This window comes from Leuciscus leuciscus (genome assembly GCF_965113295.1).
Source record: "Leuciscus leuciscus genome assembly, chromosome: 7".
Lineage (NCBI taxonomy): Eukaryota > Metazoa > Chordata > Actinopteri > Cypriniformes > Leuciscidae > Leuciscus > Leuciscus leuciscus.
In genome coordinates, this window is record NC_138731.1 from 44,877,898 (window position 1) to 44,892,172 (window position 14,275).

At 37.5% G+C, this 14,275-nt stretch overlaps 1 protein-coding gene and 2 long non-coding RNA genes across 5 annotated transcripts in view; 2 read left to right on the top strand and 1 right to left on the bottom strand.

Moving 5' to 3' along the window:
• LOC309502435 overlaps positions 1-14,275 on the top strand; it is a 188,375-nt gene that overhangs the window by 71,035 nt on the left and 103,065 nt on the right. The window lies entirely within an intron of this gene.
• The window catches only part of LOC309502335 (receptor-type tyrosine-protein phosphatase F-like), a 128,715-nt gene that overhangs the window by 70,383 nt on the left and 44,057 nt on the right, over positions 1-14,275 (bottom strand). Inside the window, exon 3 of the mRNA XM_082174704.1 lies at positions 4,933-5,070. Coding sequence (XP_082030830.1) covers positions 4,933-5,070 — 138 coding nt within the window. The remainder of the gene's footprint in view (positions 1-4,932; positions 5,071-14,275) is intronic.
• On the top strand, positions 9,863-12,999 carry LOC309502418. 3 transcript variants are annotated; one of them, XR_014207254.1, is made up of 5 exons: positions 9,863-10,000; positions 10,675-10,776; positions 11,449-11,570; positions 11,728-11,840; positions 12,512-12,999. It is a non-coding gene; the product is annotated as an uncharacterized lncRNA (long non-coding RNA). The 3 variants fall into 3 exon arrangements; XR_014207255.1 differs by having other exon boundaries at positions 9,866-10,000; positions 11,725-11,840; positions 12,512-12,997; XR_014207256.1 differs by lacking the exon at positions 10,675-10,776 and having other exon boundaries at positions 9,867-10,000; positions 11,725-11,840; positions 12,512-12,998.

Consider the following 14,275-nt stretch of genomic DNA (forward strand, 5'->3'; position numbering starts at 1 on the left):
GTTCGTCTCACAGTGTTTATTCTTATTGTTTGGTTTGTGCACGTAGCTTTCCTTTCCACATTCCTCACTTTCCTCACTAACCGCTGCAATTTTGATCATCTTTGCTTTTGATGTAGTTGACAACTTATTCTTTCTTTCCATTTCCAGGGTGTATGCAGCTGTCACTTTCTCCAAAAAGACTTCATCTTCAACTTTCGGATTCTGTAAGTATGGCTTTATGTCTGCACGGATGGCGTCATCATGGAGGCCAGTGAGTACTGTTTGGAGGAATTGATTTTGGATTAGCTCTGCGCTGTACTTCAAACCAGATTTAACTCTTTCTGAAGCAAAAACAATTTGTTGTCTCAGATCCATAGCTCGCACTAAAAACTGAATGGGTGTTTCTTTTGAATCTTGAACAGCGCGCGTGAGGGAGTGGTACAAATCTGTAGCATCCTTCTCAACGTAATGAGTCCGTAATATCTGTCTGAGAGCTTGCAATGACAGATCAACTCTACTTTCAAGATAACTCTTCAGTTTTGTTCCTGGAGCTATAGCTTGAATGACAGCTTCTACGACTTCTCCCTCATCATATCCTTTTTTTAGTGCTCTTTGGATTTGTCTTTCCAAACTAGTGTACGCTAATTTATCCTTTTGGTTTGGTTCTCCGATTTGTCCAATTATTTTTAATTCTCTTCTGTACAGTGGATGGACAAATGAAACATTTTGGGAAGCTGCTCCTGTTGCATTCGGGACAGAAACATTTTCTCCTTGTTCATTTGGATTACTGGGTGCGATATCATTTTCAACCACCGGGTGGCGCGCTTGCACTATTTGTTGGAGCTGAGCTACGCCACTATCGTCAATTTTCCCTTTGATTTCCTCAATTTTGTCATTTACTTGCAGCAATAGAGACATCCCTTCATCCTCTTGAGAAATAACATCTTCCCCTTCTAGATATTGGAGAATATGCCTCCTCAGTTTACGAGGTAAGTCTTTGTAATTTTTTTCCACCGTTAGACTGAGTGCCCAGCATATATGATTTAACTCTGGTGCTGTCAGTGTCAGTAACTTTTCTTCTATCTCAGCTACCAGCGTTTCCCACTCAGACGACATCTGTTGCACTTCTGACATGATAGAAAACTTTTACCTTCACTGCTTCGTCTGGACTGGAGCACTGCAGTATTGACGACTTCGGTAGCTAGGTAACTCGCAGCTAGCTCTTACGGTGTCGTGGCTAGTCACTCGTTACTCATCTTGCTTGCTTCGTGATGAAATCCAACTGGGCGGAAACTCCAAGTTTATGTTGCACACTTAAAGGTGCTCTAAGTGATGTCACGCGTTTTTTAGGCCAAACATTTTTTTGTCACATACAGCAAACATCTCCTCACTATCCGCTAGCTGCCTGTCCCCTGAACACACTGTAAAAAAACGCGGTCTCTCTAGACAACACAGGCTCCACAAACGGCAACAAAAACAAACTGGGCTCACCCGCACCACGAAACACAACAAACAGTGCTCCAGCCAATCACCGACAAGAAGCATTTGAGGGGTGTGGTTTGGGGGTTAGTGCGCGTGGACATGAAGGGGGTGTGGAGGAGGAGAGACGAGAGAGAAGCATGAAGAGGGAAGTTTGAATTATGGCCGACACACGACTAAAGAGACGACGTTCCGATGAACAAATTGTAAAGAAGAGGGACAAGGATAAGGAACGCGCGAAGTCCCGAATTTACATCGGAAAAACCCTTGAAATGCGGCGAGAACTCCGCCGGCAAAAGGGCTTCCAATCAGACATTCAGTTGCTCTGTTTTTGCAGAACAGGTAAATCCATTTTTCTTTCTAAATTGACGTTCATGTTCGCCAAACCAACACAAGGATGTAATTAGCTAGAACTATGCAGTCAGCGTTAGCTTTGGTGAATACAACATATATGTTTCAGCTAGCGATCAATCTCTATTGTAAATGGTCAAGCAAATTCACAGTAGGGCGACAATTTGTGTGAATTATTTTTTTCACCCACTGTTTGTTATGGATTTGAATGTTCATTTATAGGCTATTGACAACTTTGACTAAATTTGTTTACGACGCCGCCGTTGTTTATGCTCACTGGGAAACGCGAAGCTAACGTTATCTTGCTATTATTGCGTCCTTGTATGGGAGCTATAGTTATAGTTATAACCTCAGGTGGCAAAACGATTTTAAGACAATGTTTCTCTTTTTCTGCATTCTGTTCTGCAATATATAAAAGCATTTATCTAACTTGGTGACATTACACATTGAATGAAGTATCAGTAAAACTTAACTTTGTTTTTAGTGACTACTTTGACTTTCCTTTATGCCGGAAGGGAGGGGAGGAGGGAGGAGACGGGATGAGGAGGAGGGAGGGTCTAGCTAGCCTCCGTTTTGTTTGACAACAATTCGAATGTCAACACTCCCGGCATCACTTAGAGCACCTTTAAAACAGACTCCGTCTTCTCTTTTGCAACTTTATTTAGCCAGTTCTGTTGGAATTATTATTTTTTTACACGAAGCGACACAACATTTTATACCATCAGTGATATAGCCTACGTTCACTTCACTTGGCTCAGCCTACGTCGTCTTTTTTTTTACTCCCGCGCTGGCCTATGACATCATCGTATGAACTTTCGCCTCTCAGTAACATAAATCAGAATAATATCCAGAATATTTATCAAATTAAATTACAATGAAATTATAGTGATTTCCCTTACAGAATTCTAAACATATCCCTATTCTAGGAAATTATGAAATTATAAAATAATACTTCTAAACATAATACTTCTAGGTCGCAACAAGTTCATGAAGTTAATATTGAGTTACTTAGATGTAATACATATTAATGCCAGACCATTTTTTGCACTGACATTGAAAATAGTTTCAACCAAAGTCACAGATTAAGTGCCAAGGCAATACACTATGGGGTGTTTTGTTCCTGATTGAATCAGTGTTGTTTGAACAAATCAGTTGAGTAAATGATTCAATGACTCTTCAATGACGTCATTCTGAAGAAATCAGCATTTTTTGAACAAATTAGTTAAATGAACGAGTGTTTTGAATGAATCAGTTGAGTGAATGATTCAAATGACTCACTTATATAGAGAGTCATTTGATTCAGTCCTTAATGAATGAGTGTTCTGAATGAATCAGTTAAATGACTTGTGACTCATAATTCCAAAATTAACCAGTGTTTTGAATAAATCAGTTGAGTGAATGATTTAAATGACATACAAAGGCAGTGGCAGCATTCGAAATCGCATACTCTCTGAGTAGGTATGTATTTGATATAAGTAATTAATAAATATTTATAATATATAATAAATAATAAGCAATACATAATCGGGACATACTACATCTGACTACATACTACTACGTCCTTCGGATGAGACGTTAAACCGAGGTCCTGACTCTCTGTGGTCATTAAAAATCCCAGGATGTCTTTCGAAAGAGTAGGGGTGTAACCCCGGCATCCTGGCCAAATTTGCCCAGAGGCCTCTGTCCATCATGGCCTCCTAATCATCCCCATATACTGATTGGCTTCATCACTGTCTCCTCTCCACCAGCAAGCTGGTGTGTGGTGGGCGTTCTGGCGCAATATGGCTGCCGTCGCATCATCCAAGTGGATGCTGCACATTGGTGGTGGTTGAGGAGATCCCCCCTTCTATGCAAAGCGCTTTGAGTGCCGATAAAAGCGCTGTATAAATGTAATGAATTATTATTATTATTTCATCCATCATGTTGTCATTGTCATGTGACCCACCAGCGTCGGTTGTGTCACTCACTGCCACTCACAAAATCTCTCCCCTGGCCTAACGGGATAGTAAAGTGTCCATCAGATACGCTCTTAAGAATCTCAAATTAAGTAGTAAGTCCTCCGGGTACATTTCACCTACTGTTTTTTGAGGACTCTAATTTCGGACATACTACTCCTCACATACTGTTGTTCGCCTACTATATAGCAAGGAAGTATGGCATTTTTTATGCAGCCAGTCACTTGATCATGTTTTGAACAAATCAGATGAATAAATTATTAATTGACTCAATAAAATTTGTCACTTGTCACCACCTACTGGTGTAAAGATGTAACCTGCAGAAAAACTGTCACCAAAAAAAAAAAATCCCCACCACAATATATATCCTTTCATCTCTCTTTCTCTGTCTTCCTCAGTCAACATACAATTGCATTCAAAACTATTTTATTTCCATAGTGATGAGTATTTGCCTGGGAAACTGGATATTTAACTGGACAGGATGGTATAAAGTGGGTGTTTAAAAGCAGAATCAGAGCTGAATGTGACTTTGCAGTGGATTGTGGGGGCTTTTTGACCCTGACGTGGAGGCTAAAGTTCAAGTTCATCCTCAGAGCATCTCCTAGGTGGCATTAGATGAGAAGGAATGTTGTTTTGGAGGTTGCAAGTAATTACTTTTTCTTCTTTGGAATCATGTGCTGATGAATAATGTGCAATAAGAGCAGGAATGTGTATTAAGAAAGTAAACAGCATCAGTTTTGATGTTGACTTTAATCAGATCTTCCCGCTGTGCAACAGGGTAACTTCATTAAACAAAGTGAATATTTGCCAAGGCTAACAGTGATTACTTATGGAACCTCAAAGTTAAAAGGAAACGATCATGAAAAGCTCTTTGCATGACCCACCCACCCCTGCTCCAGTCAGTCAGACCACCTGCTGAATCTAACTTCAGCTCAATTCCTGTTTGCCATGTTCCCAGAATGGTAATTATCTGAGTGTGAGAGGAATCAAAAATAGCCAGTCTACAGCCAGTGTTTCTTTAGTTTCACATCTGCACCATTCCTAATTGCACAATGCATGCAATGAATTGAGATAAAATAACTGTAGTTGGAGATCATCATGACGTGCTAGGACAGTAATATGCTGTTTGAGAGAGAGAGAGAGAGAAAGGGAGAGAGAGTATTCTTACCTTCTAATACAGTAAGTTTAGCGCTAGTGTTAATTTCTCCAACGCTGTTGGTAGCCGTGCACTCATAAATGGCCTCATCTCGATGTGTTCGTAATGGCTGGATCCGCAGCACAGAGCCTGAGCCGTCATCAAACTCCACTGCCTGACACACACACAGAGACGTACAGATGATATTAGATATTTAGCATCAAAAATCAAAGGTTGTTCTTCGAATAGACAATCAGACATGTTCACTGACCAGCATGTATAAACACATTAACAATCAGTTGTCTAAAATTATATTGCAAGGTTATATGTATTAACAACACACTGGTGTCGAAAACAAACGCAACATTTCCTGGAATGAAATAGGGGAGCGCGGGGCACAACCTAACGCGGGGCTAGTTGTAACACGCTTGTTTTAAATACTTCCGCACATGCTTGGATGACGAAACTTTGTGTATTTACTAGTTGCCATATCAACACTATATAGAAAAAAAAATTCCGCCACAATTATTATTTTTTTTGGAAGATATCCATAGACATTTATTAAACCATAGCAAAAGTAAATTTCTTACTTAAGTTAATTTTTCATCTCTATTTTTTGTGTTTATTTAAAATAAGACAAATCTGATATTATTTTAATCTCCAAGATGTTATTTAACAGTTGAGATAGTTCTTTAATGCTTCGCTAACTAGCAGAAGACACTAGCAGGGTTTAAACCCCAGTTGTGCAGGCGGGGGCATGTTGTCACACTGCGTTACAATGTGCCCCTATTAGAAATATGCTATTATATTCTATACTTTTATTCATTTTATTGGGAAAACGTGAGAAAAAGGTGAATAAAGACTGAGAGTCAATGTTCAGAAATGACTAATTATTTATTTGTTTTGAACTATGTTGTATAGCTTTGTTTTCATGTGTTCGTAGTCAAAACTCAAAAATGTGTTTATATTTAATTATTAAAAATTGCTATTATTTTATATAAAAAAGTTTTTTAATTGTATTTTATTTAGAAAATATTTTAGTTTGTTTTGTATATATTTTTTATTAGATCAGATAACATTTTAAGCTGTCATATGCAACCTGGTCTCACAGGATTCCGTGAAATGTCCACGGGCCCTTAACTCAAAATCCGTGGAGCCATCACGGAATCGCCCCAAATTCCGTGATGCGGCCACGGATATTACTCCAATGCAAGTCAATGACATTGACCTTCCGTGGTCCACACACGGATACCCGTTTCAATGACGGAGTACAGATCTCACTCAATCGACGTGCTTTCTCATTTGGAAACGCAACATTTGAAGTATTTGTGAACTTTTCCATTATCAAATGCCATAATGACGTTAACCTGACTGTTATTGAAGCTATTGCATTGTCCTGTCATCATAAAATTTCGGTTTGTTTCAGTTAGCCTAACCAAAGTCCCGTGATGGCACCACGGACCTCAACAACCTGACCTCACTCATGGACGTTGTAATGTTGCTGGCTTGTTTAGGAACTTATAAGCTTTAGGTCGACTGTGTTGCAATGGCATGTAATTAACTTGACATTTTGTCTCGTCCTGTCATCATAAAATCCAGTTTGATGGCGTTTTACACCTATTGCTCGCTTGGCTATAGTCAGATCTAAAATCTGTGATAGGAGCACGGAGTGAGTCTGTGGTGAGACCACGGATAACTCCAACGCGCAAGTCAATGACACTCATCTTCCGTGGTCCACACACGGATACCCGTTTCAATGACAGAGAACAGATCTCACTCAATGGACGTGCTTTCTCATTTGGAAACACAACATTTTAAGTATTTATTTATTTTCCAACACCAAATACCATAAAGACTTTAACCTCTCTGTTATTGTAGCTATTGCATTGTCCAGCCATCATAAAAATTCAGTCTGATTCTGTTAGCCAAACTGAAGTCCCGTGATGGCACCACGGACCTCAACAACCTGACCTCACTCACTGGATGGTGTGATGTTGCTCACTTGTTTAGACACTTGAAAGCTTTATGTCGACTGTGTTGCAATTTTGTCTTGTCCTGTCATCATAAAATCCAGTTTGATGGCGTTTTACACCTATTGCTCGCTTGGCTATATAGTCAGATCTAAAATCTGTGATAGGAGCACGGATTGAGTCTGTGGTGAGACCACGGATAACTCCAACGTTCGTGATATGGTCACGTAATTTAATCTATTGATTCGTGCCACGGACACGTTTATTTCGTAATTTTTCGTCTTTCGTGATTACAGCTCTAAATACAATAAGGATTTTATTCAACAATTTTCTGATTTTCTCTCTGATCTGGTGACTCGGGCTGATAGACTATTGATTCTTGGGGATTTTAACATTCATCTCTGCTGCCCTTCTAAAACGTTGGTCAAAGAATTTGTGACTATTTTAGAGTCTTTGAACTTTGTACAATCTGTATGTGGTCCAACTCACAATCTGGGTCACACACTAGATTTGGTACTGTCTCGTGGCTTTTTGATTTCAAAACTGGAGGTTATTGATGCATGTGTGTCTGACCATTATCCTATTTTGTTTGAATCTGAGTGCTTTCTCCCGTCTTCTATTTGCCCTCAGCCTTCATTTCTCTCTCGAGCTATTCATTCAAATACTGCAAATTTGTTTTCGGAACATTTTTCGGAACATTTCAATAATAATTTTCTGAATGAAACAGATACTGAATGCTTGACTGAGATATTTTATAAAGCATCCTCTATATCTATGGACGCTGTTGCTCCGCTTAAGCGTAAAAAGATGAAGGTTGCTGGCCAGCCGTGGTTAAATGATGACACCCGCGCTTTCAGACAAGAGTGTCGAAAAGCGGAGCGAAAGTGGAAAAAAGATAGGCTACAGGTTTCATTTGACATTTTAAAATCAAGTCTGTTCAACTATCAAACGGCAGTAAAACAGGCAAAATCAAATTTCTTTTCTCAATTAATTTCTGACAACGCTAAGCGACCAAAAGTCCTGTTTGATACGATTGACTCTATTCTAAATCCGACCACGAATATTTTATCTGAGGCCTCTATTGAGCTTTGTGAAGATTTTTTAAAACATTTCACTCAAAAAATTGATGATATTAGAAGCTCCATTGTTCTATCTGAACCATGTCATTTGCAACTGCCCTGTCCTATGAGTTGTCTGTCAAACTTTAAACCTGTCTCTCCAACTCAGCTAGCTGATATTATCTCTACTATGAAGTGTTCTGGTTCTAAGTTAGATATTATCCCGGCTCGTCTTTTTAAGGATGTTTTCTCTACCATTAGTCATATGGTAACCGCTATCATAAACAGCTCTCTAGCCAAAGGTGTCGTTCCAGCTAGTTTTAAACATGCAATTGTGCAACCTATGTTGAAAAAAACTCAACTTGATCCAGAAATGTGCAGTAACTATCGACCGATCTCTAAACTGCCTTTTATCTCTAAACTTTTAGAGAAAGTGGTTTTCTCACAGCTCCAGTTTTATTTGAATTCTTTTAATATTTTGGACATGTTCCAGTCTGGCTTTAGATCGTTACATAGCACCGAGTCAGCTCTGTTGAGGGTTACAAATGATATCTTGCTTGCTCTAGATTCAGGTTCTTGTGTTGTGCTGGTTTTGCTAGACCTGAGCGCTGCATTTGATACCATTGACCACAACATTCTTCTTGAAAGGCTAGAATATATGGTAGGTGTCAAGGGCACTGTACTAAAATGGTTTGCTTCCTACCTCGAAAAGAGGACTTTTTCTATAAATTTAGGAAATTGTTCCTCGCCATCTGCGCCTGTTTTGTTTGGTGTGCCCCAGGGATCTATTTTGGGACCGTTATTGTTTTCACTTTATATGCTCCCCTTGGCCCTCATTTTTCAGAAGTACAACATTTCATATCACTGTTATGCAGATGATTCTCAGCTTTACCTTCCAGTAAGGCTTGACACCACTGCTCCATTTGATGTGTTATTGGAATGTGTAGATGATATCAAGAGGTGGATGACAAATAATTTTTTGCAGCTAAATGAGGATAAAACAGAGGTTTTAATTCTGGGTTGTCCGGCAGATTCCTCTCCTGCTCTGAAAGCCCAGTTAGGTCCTCTCTCAACAAATGTATGCAAACAAATCAAAAACCTTGGAGTGATCTTTGACTCTTCACTATTCTTTGATAAACAAATTAGTGCGGTTATTAGAGGAAGCTTTTTCCATTTAAGATCTATTGCAAAGTTGAAGAACCTTCTTTCAAGCAAAGATTTAGAAGTTGCAATTCATGCATTTGTAACATCACGATTAGACTATTGCAATTCTCTTTATTGTGGTCTTCCTCAATCTTCACTATTTCGATTACAACTTGTTCAAAATGCAGCTGCAAGACTGTTGACTGGGTCTAGAAAGAGGGATCATATTTCTCCTGTTTTGGCATCCCTTCACTGGCTTCCCATTAAGTTTCGAGTTGATTTTAAGATCCTTATGTTTGTTTATAAGGCGTTGTCTGGCTGTGCACCAAGGTATATTTGTGATCTTATTGTGCCATACTGTCCTGCTAGGGCACTTAGATCTTCAAATCACTTGCTTTTAAATGTGTCACGAAGTCGCTACAAATTAAAGGGTGATCGGGCCTTTTCTGTGGCTGGGCCCAAGCTTTGGAATGCTCTCCCTTATCATGTGAGGTCTGCTTCTTCACTGGACATTTTTAAATCTACTCTGAAAACACATTTTTATTCCTTAGCTTTTGGAAATTTGTAATTGTTGTTTTTTATAGTGTAGTCCTTCTATGCACTATGTACAGCACTTTGGATCAATTTTTATTGTGTTAAATGTGCTTTATAAATAAAGGTTGTTGTTGTTGTTGTTGTAGCTCGATTATTTCTGCCTGTCGGCTGCAGCAGAGAAGCTGTTTAATCAACATTTATTCACGAGATCTTATCGTGGTTTATGTATTTTTTTTTTAATGTTATTATTTCGGTCTTATTGCCAGGGAAGCTGGATTGTTTTGCTGTTTATTGATATTTTTAAAATTATATTTTATTAGTAGGAAATCGCGCTGAAGAAGTCTCGTTCCGAACACATCGCGATATTTGGCATCAGTTCACGTGTGTCAGCTGTTGGTAAGTAACCTAGTAAATAAATACCTAAATACGCTGTCCTAATAATGTGTGATATAATGTCTTTTCTGTTTGTCGATATTAATCTGCCAAATATATCTGCCATTTCCACGGAGACTTTGCGTTTCATTGCTTTCTAATTCAAAATATATGATTAAACACTGCCTGTCACGTGACGTGCTATAGGCTTAGATATTCATATCAGATTAAAAATAGTACAATTAGTTCCAAAGTTGTATTTGTAGTAGAAGCACAGTAAAAACAACACTTACCATGCTTTTACCACAGTAACATTAGTTTAACTGTGATAAGTGTAGTAAAAAGACAGTAATCACAAAACTTACCATGCTTTTACCACACTATTGGTAGTTTTAATGTGATACTTATTGTAAATGCACAGTAACCACAACACTTACCATGCTTTTACCACAGTAACCCTAGTTTTACTGTGATAGGGTGTGGTAAAAGGACAGTAACCACAAAACTTACCATGCTTTTACCTCTGTATTGATAGTTTTAAAGTGATATTTGTTGTAAATGCATATTAACCACAACACTTGCCATGCTTTTAATGCTTTATAATGTAACATCCAATATTTGTAAGGTAAATCAGTACTTTTTCCTTTAAATAATCCTATATATTATACATAATTATATTTTCTTTTCTCTTTTTTCAGCTGAAAAGACCAAAAGGGCCTTTCGGACTCAGTCAGCCCATTATTGTTTGAGGAGAAGTAAACGGAGGAGACGGAAAGCTGCAAAGGCAAATATTCACGATGGTATGTATGTGTTGGTTTTAACCCTAAATCAAACATTTTATCAACCATTTGTTGTTCCTTAAAACTTTTCTCACAAAACCCATAGCCCAATCAGTACAAACATAGTCTGAAAGTCTTAATAATTCACAAGATTTAACAAGTTGTCAAATTCGTACGATACTCGTACATATTTGTGTACTCGTACACAATCCTGCAGCTTTTACTCCTAGTGCTGTCATTGGCTACTGCCTCAATTCCTGTACATATTTATCGCGATATTTGTAAATCAGTTGCGCCACTTCTTGGAAAGTTGTCGGATATCACACACACTGTGTTCATGTTCCAGTGATACATGATGTCTCTCCACACCTCATAACCTACCTCTGTTTGCAAGAGTGGAAAAGCTTATCTGACTTGTCACATGACATCAGATACTCGATTATTTTGTCATAATCAGAATGTTACACTGCTGATAACTGTCCCGTTTGCATGTAAATCATTTTCATATAATTATTGCTTGCTATTAAAGACATACTTTTATTCATAGAAATGCCCACATATCAGTGAACTTATAAAATAAAAATGCTTTTAACATTTAATTATGCAACACTCTTTACAGAAAACATATCATACAGTTATAAACTGACTATTTGCAAGTAATGTATTAAAATTACCTTCCTTTCTGTTTTGCAGGATTGCTTAGTCCTTTTTTTTAAAGCTCTACAATATCAAACTCAACAGCTCTTTTAGGAGCCAACCATTACAAGAGCTACTAGTGAGTCGCAGCGAATCTTGCCGTGATCAGCCCTTCCCAGGTGAAGTTTCTAGAATATTGCAATCAGTATTTACTCATCAAATGTTCTCTCCTGAATCATATGGTAAATTAACTTATTTAATACTGTCTTAATTTATGTTTCAGGAACAATAGTAATTGCACATAGAGTAAGTCGAGACTATCTTGTTTTACAGCAGAGAAGGAAGACCAGTCCTTATATCAACGCAAGCTAATCGAATAAGTCCTTTGTTTCGGGTGAGGAAGGAACATCTGGTGCCCAAAGAAGACAGAAAAGTGAGCGAGTCCATTGGTATGTCTTGAATTGAAACAATGCTGTAAAATGTAGTACATAATTTGATGTTGACAATTTTACATTGTACAGGTTTTCACTTGGTTTTTGATCATGTGAAGCTCTTGAAACAAGTGACAGAAGAGTATGTTGTCTGGAAAGAAATCAAGCATCACTGGCAAAGGCTCAAAAGAGACAATGCCTTTCTTAAAAATCTTTTAAAATAGGTTGCTGTTGATATGGGTAAAACAGTTTTTGTTCAGTACTTAGCTTATATTATGTGCTCCAATATATATATATATATATATATATATATATATATATATATATATATATATATATATATATATATATATATAATAAATACTTCAATGTGTATATTATATAATGCTGCTTTGTAAATTTATGTAAGGAACAGGCAACTCTGGCCCTTTGCATTCTACTTTTTGAGGTTAGTTAAGAGTTAACCTCCAACCCTAATCGAGCACATCTGAAAATTTTAACCAAAGTCTTCAGGTTTATTTCTAGACAATAGGCAGGAGGGTTTGAGGTCGGAGCAAAATCTGCAGGACAGTGGACGCTGAGGGCCAGAGTAAACCATCACTGCTTTAAATAATGCAGAACATAAGCTGACCCGACTGGCCATTAAACAACTTTATTTGAATGGTTTCTGTTTTCTGTTTTACTTTCAGACCAGGACTGGAGAACGCCTGACAATGGGATGTTGAGACTTCTTCTCCTGGTTGAGAAAAAGCTACACCACATCAGTGATCACATCTTCTGTTCTTCAACTGAACAAACTGTTTAGACGAGGAAGAAGAACACGAACATGATAGAGACGTACAGGGAAGAGCAAGAAACCAGTTTAGCTGTGATAATGAATCATTATTTTCCAACACAATATCAAATCTGTTTTCTGTAGGTGACTGAATATGATTCTCTGGCACTAATTTTATGGCTTCAGCAGCTGTGAATGGACTATTATGATGTTAATGTATTTTTGAAGACACATTTTTATTTATCTTGAATCTCATTTGTCTTTATGCTACTTTATTAACTTTATTCTGTGTCCTCCAATAAAGTGTTGTTTAATAAAGTATGGTGACTATTGTGTATTGAAAGTGGTGTTTGGTACAGTAAATAAACATTTTTATTTGAGAAATTTTAATTTCTTATTTCTTTAGTTTAATTAATTAAAAAATAACTAGGCCTACATATAATTAATAACTTATAAATTACTACATATAATTAATGACCATGATTCTTTTACTTGGGACATAAAAAAATGTAGATCTGGTTAATGATATTTGGGGCAACAAAAGTTGCACATACTTGCATGTATGCCAGTTTGCAGTGAAATAAAAGGAAGCTATGTGAATAACAAGAGGCTACAGTGGGCTATCTTGCTATAAATACTTAACGCTTAATTGAAGATGATCCATGTTGATCATTCTAGCACATCTACAACTGCTTTTTGAATGAAAGCATATATCACTGATGTCAGGCATATAAGCAGCAATCAGAGGGGGGGTGAAAAGGAAATGTTGGCACTGTTTTTTTGTTGTTTTACTGAATGGTGCATTACCCTTGTGTAATAGTAATAGTGTGTGTAGATCTGTGTAGATTGTATGGCCCAGCAATGGCCCCCAGAAGAGCAAACAAATGCACATTTCAAATGGCTGTAACTCGAAGTCCGGTTAGTGTATCAAAGAGAAAATCGGCAGGACGACTGCTTATGCTATGTATAATAAATAATGTTGGCCACAGTTTTCAGATATATATGGAAAGCTGGCATAAAGGTTATTTTTAAAGTGCTCACAGTAAAATATCAAATTTCAGCCTGTCCCTCATATATGTCATAAAAGTTTGCGCAATGAAGATATCCAGTTGTCCATTAAATATATAATTTATTTAACATTTATTGTTTTATTACTAAACGTTTTATACTACATTACCCACATATCTCTGTCATTCTATCAGTGGAACAGGAAGCATTGTTCTGTAGTTCATTGAAATGTGCAGACATGCTTAGGGTTAGGGTTAGGATCTCGGTAAAGGAGTAATTTCTCACATTATAGAGACACTTTATAGTTAGCTTAATGTATAACTAATGTAATAATAACACCAAACCATACTTTGTAACATGAAGCGCCAGTTTATATGGGTTAAACGATTGTCCAATCACAGCGAGTTCTGCGATAAAGTCACGGCCAATACAAACCCAGCTGAATAAATGCGTCACACTTACATGCCCATTTATGGCAAATGATGACAGATCTCTTCTGGTTCCGGCTGCAGGGATAGATACCTTAAATATTTAATTAAGGCTGTTAAACATGTATTATTTCTAATTAAATTATAAAACTCATATTTAAAAACAAAAGACTCTTTGTGTGGTTACCATCCAAAAACGAGTTCACATGATCAATGACACAAATTTGCTTATTTGATTAGAC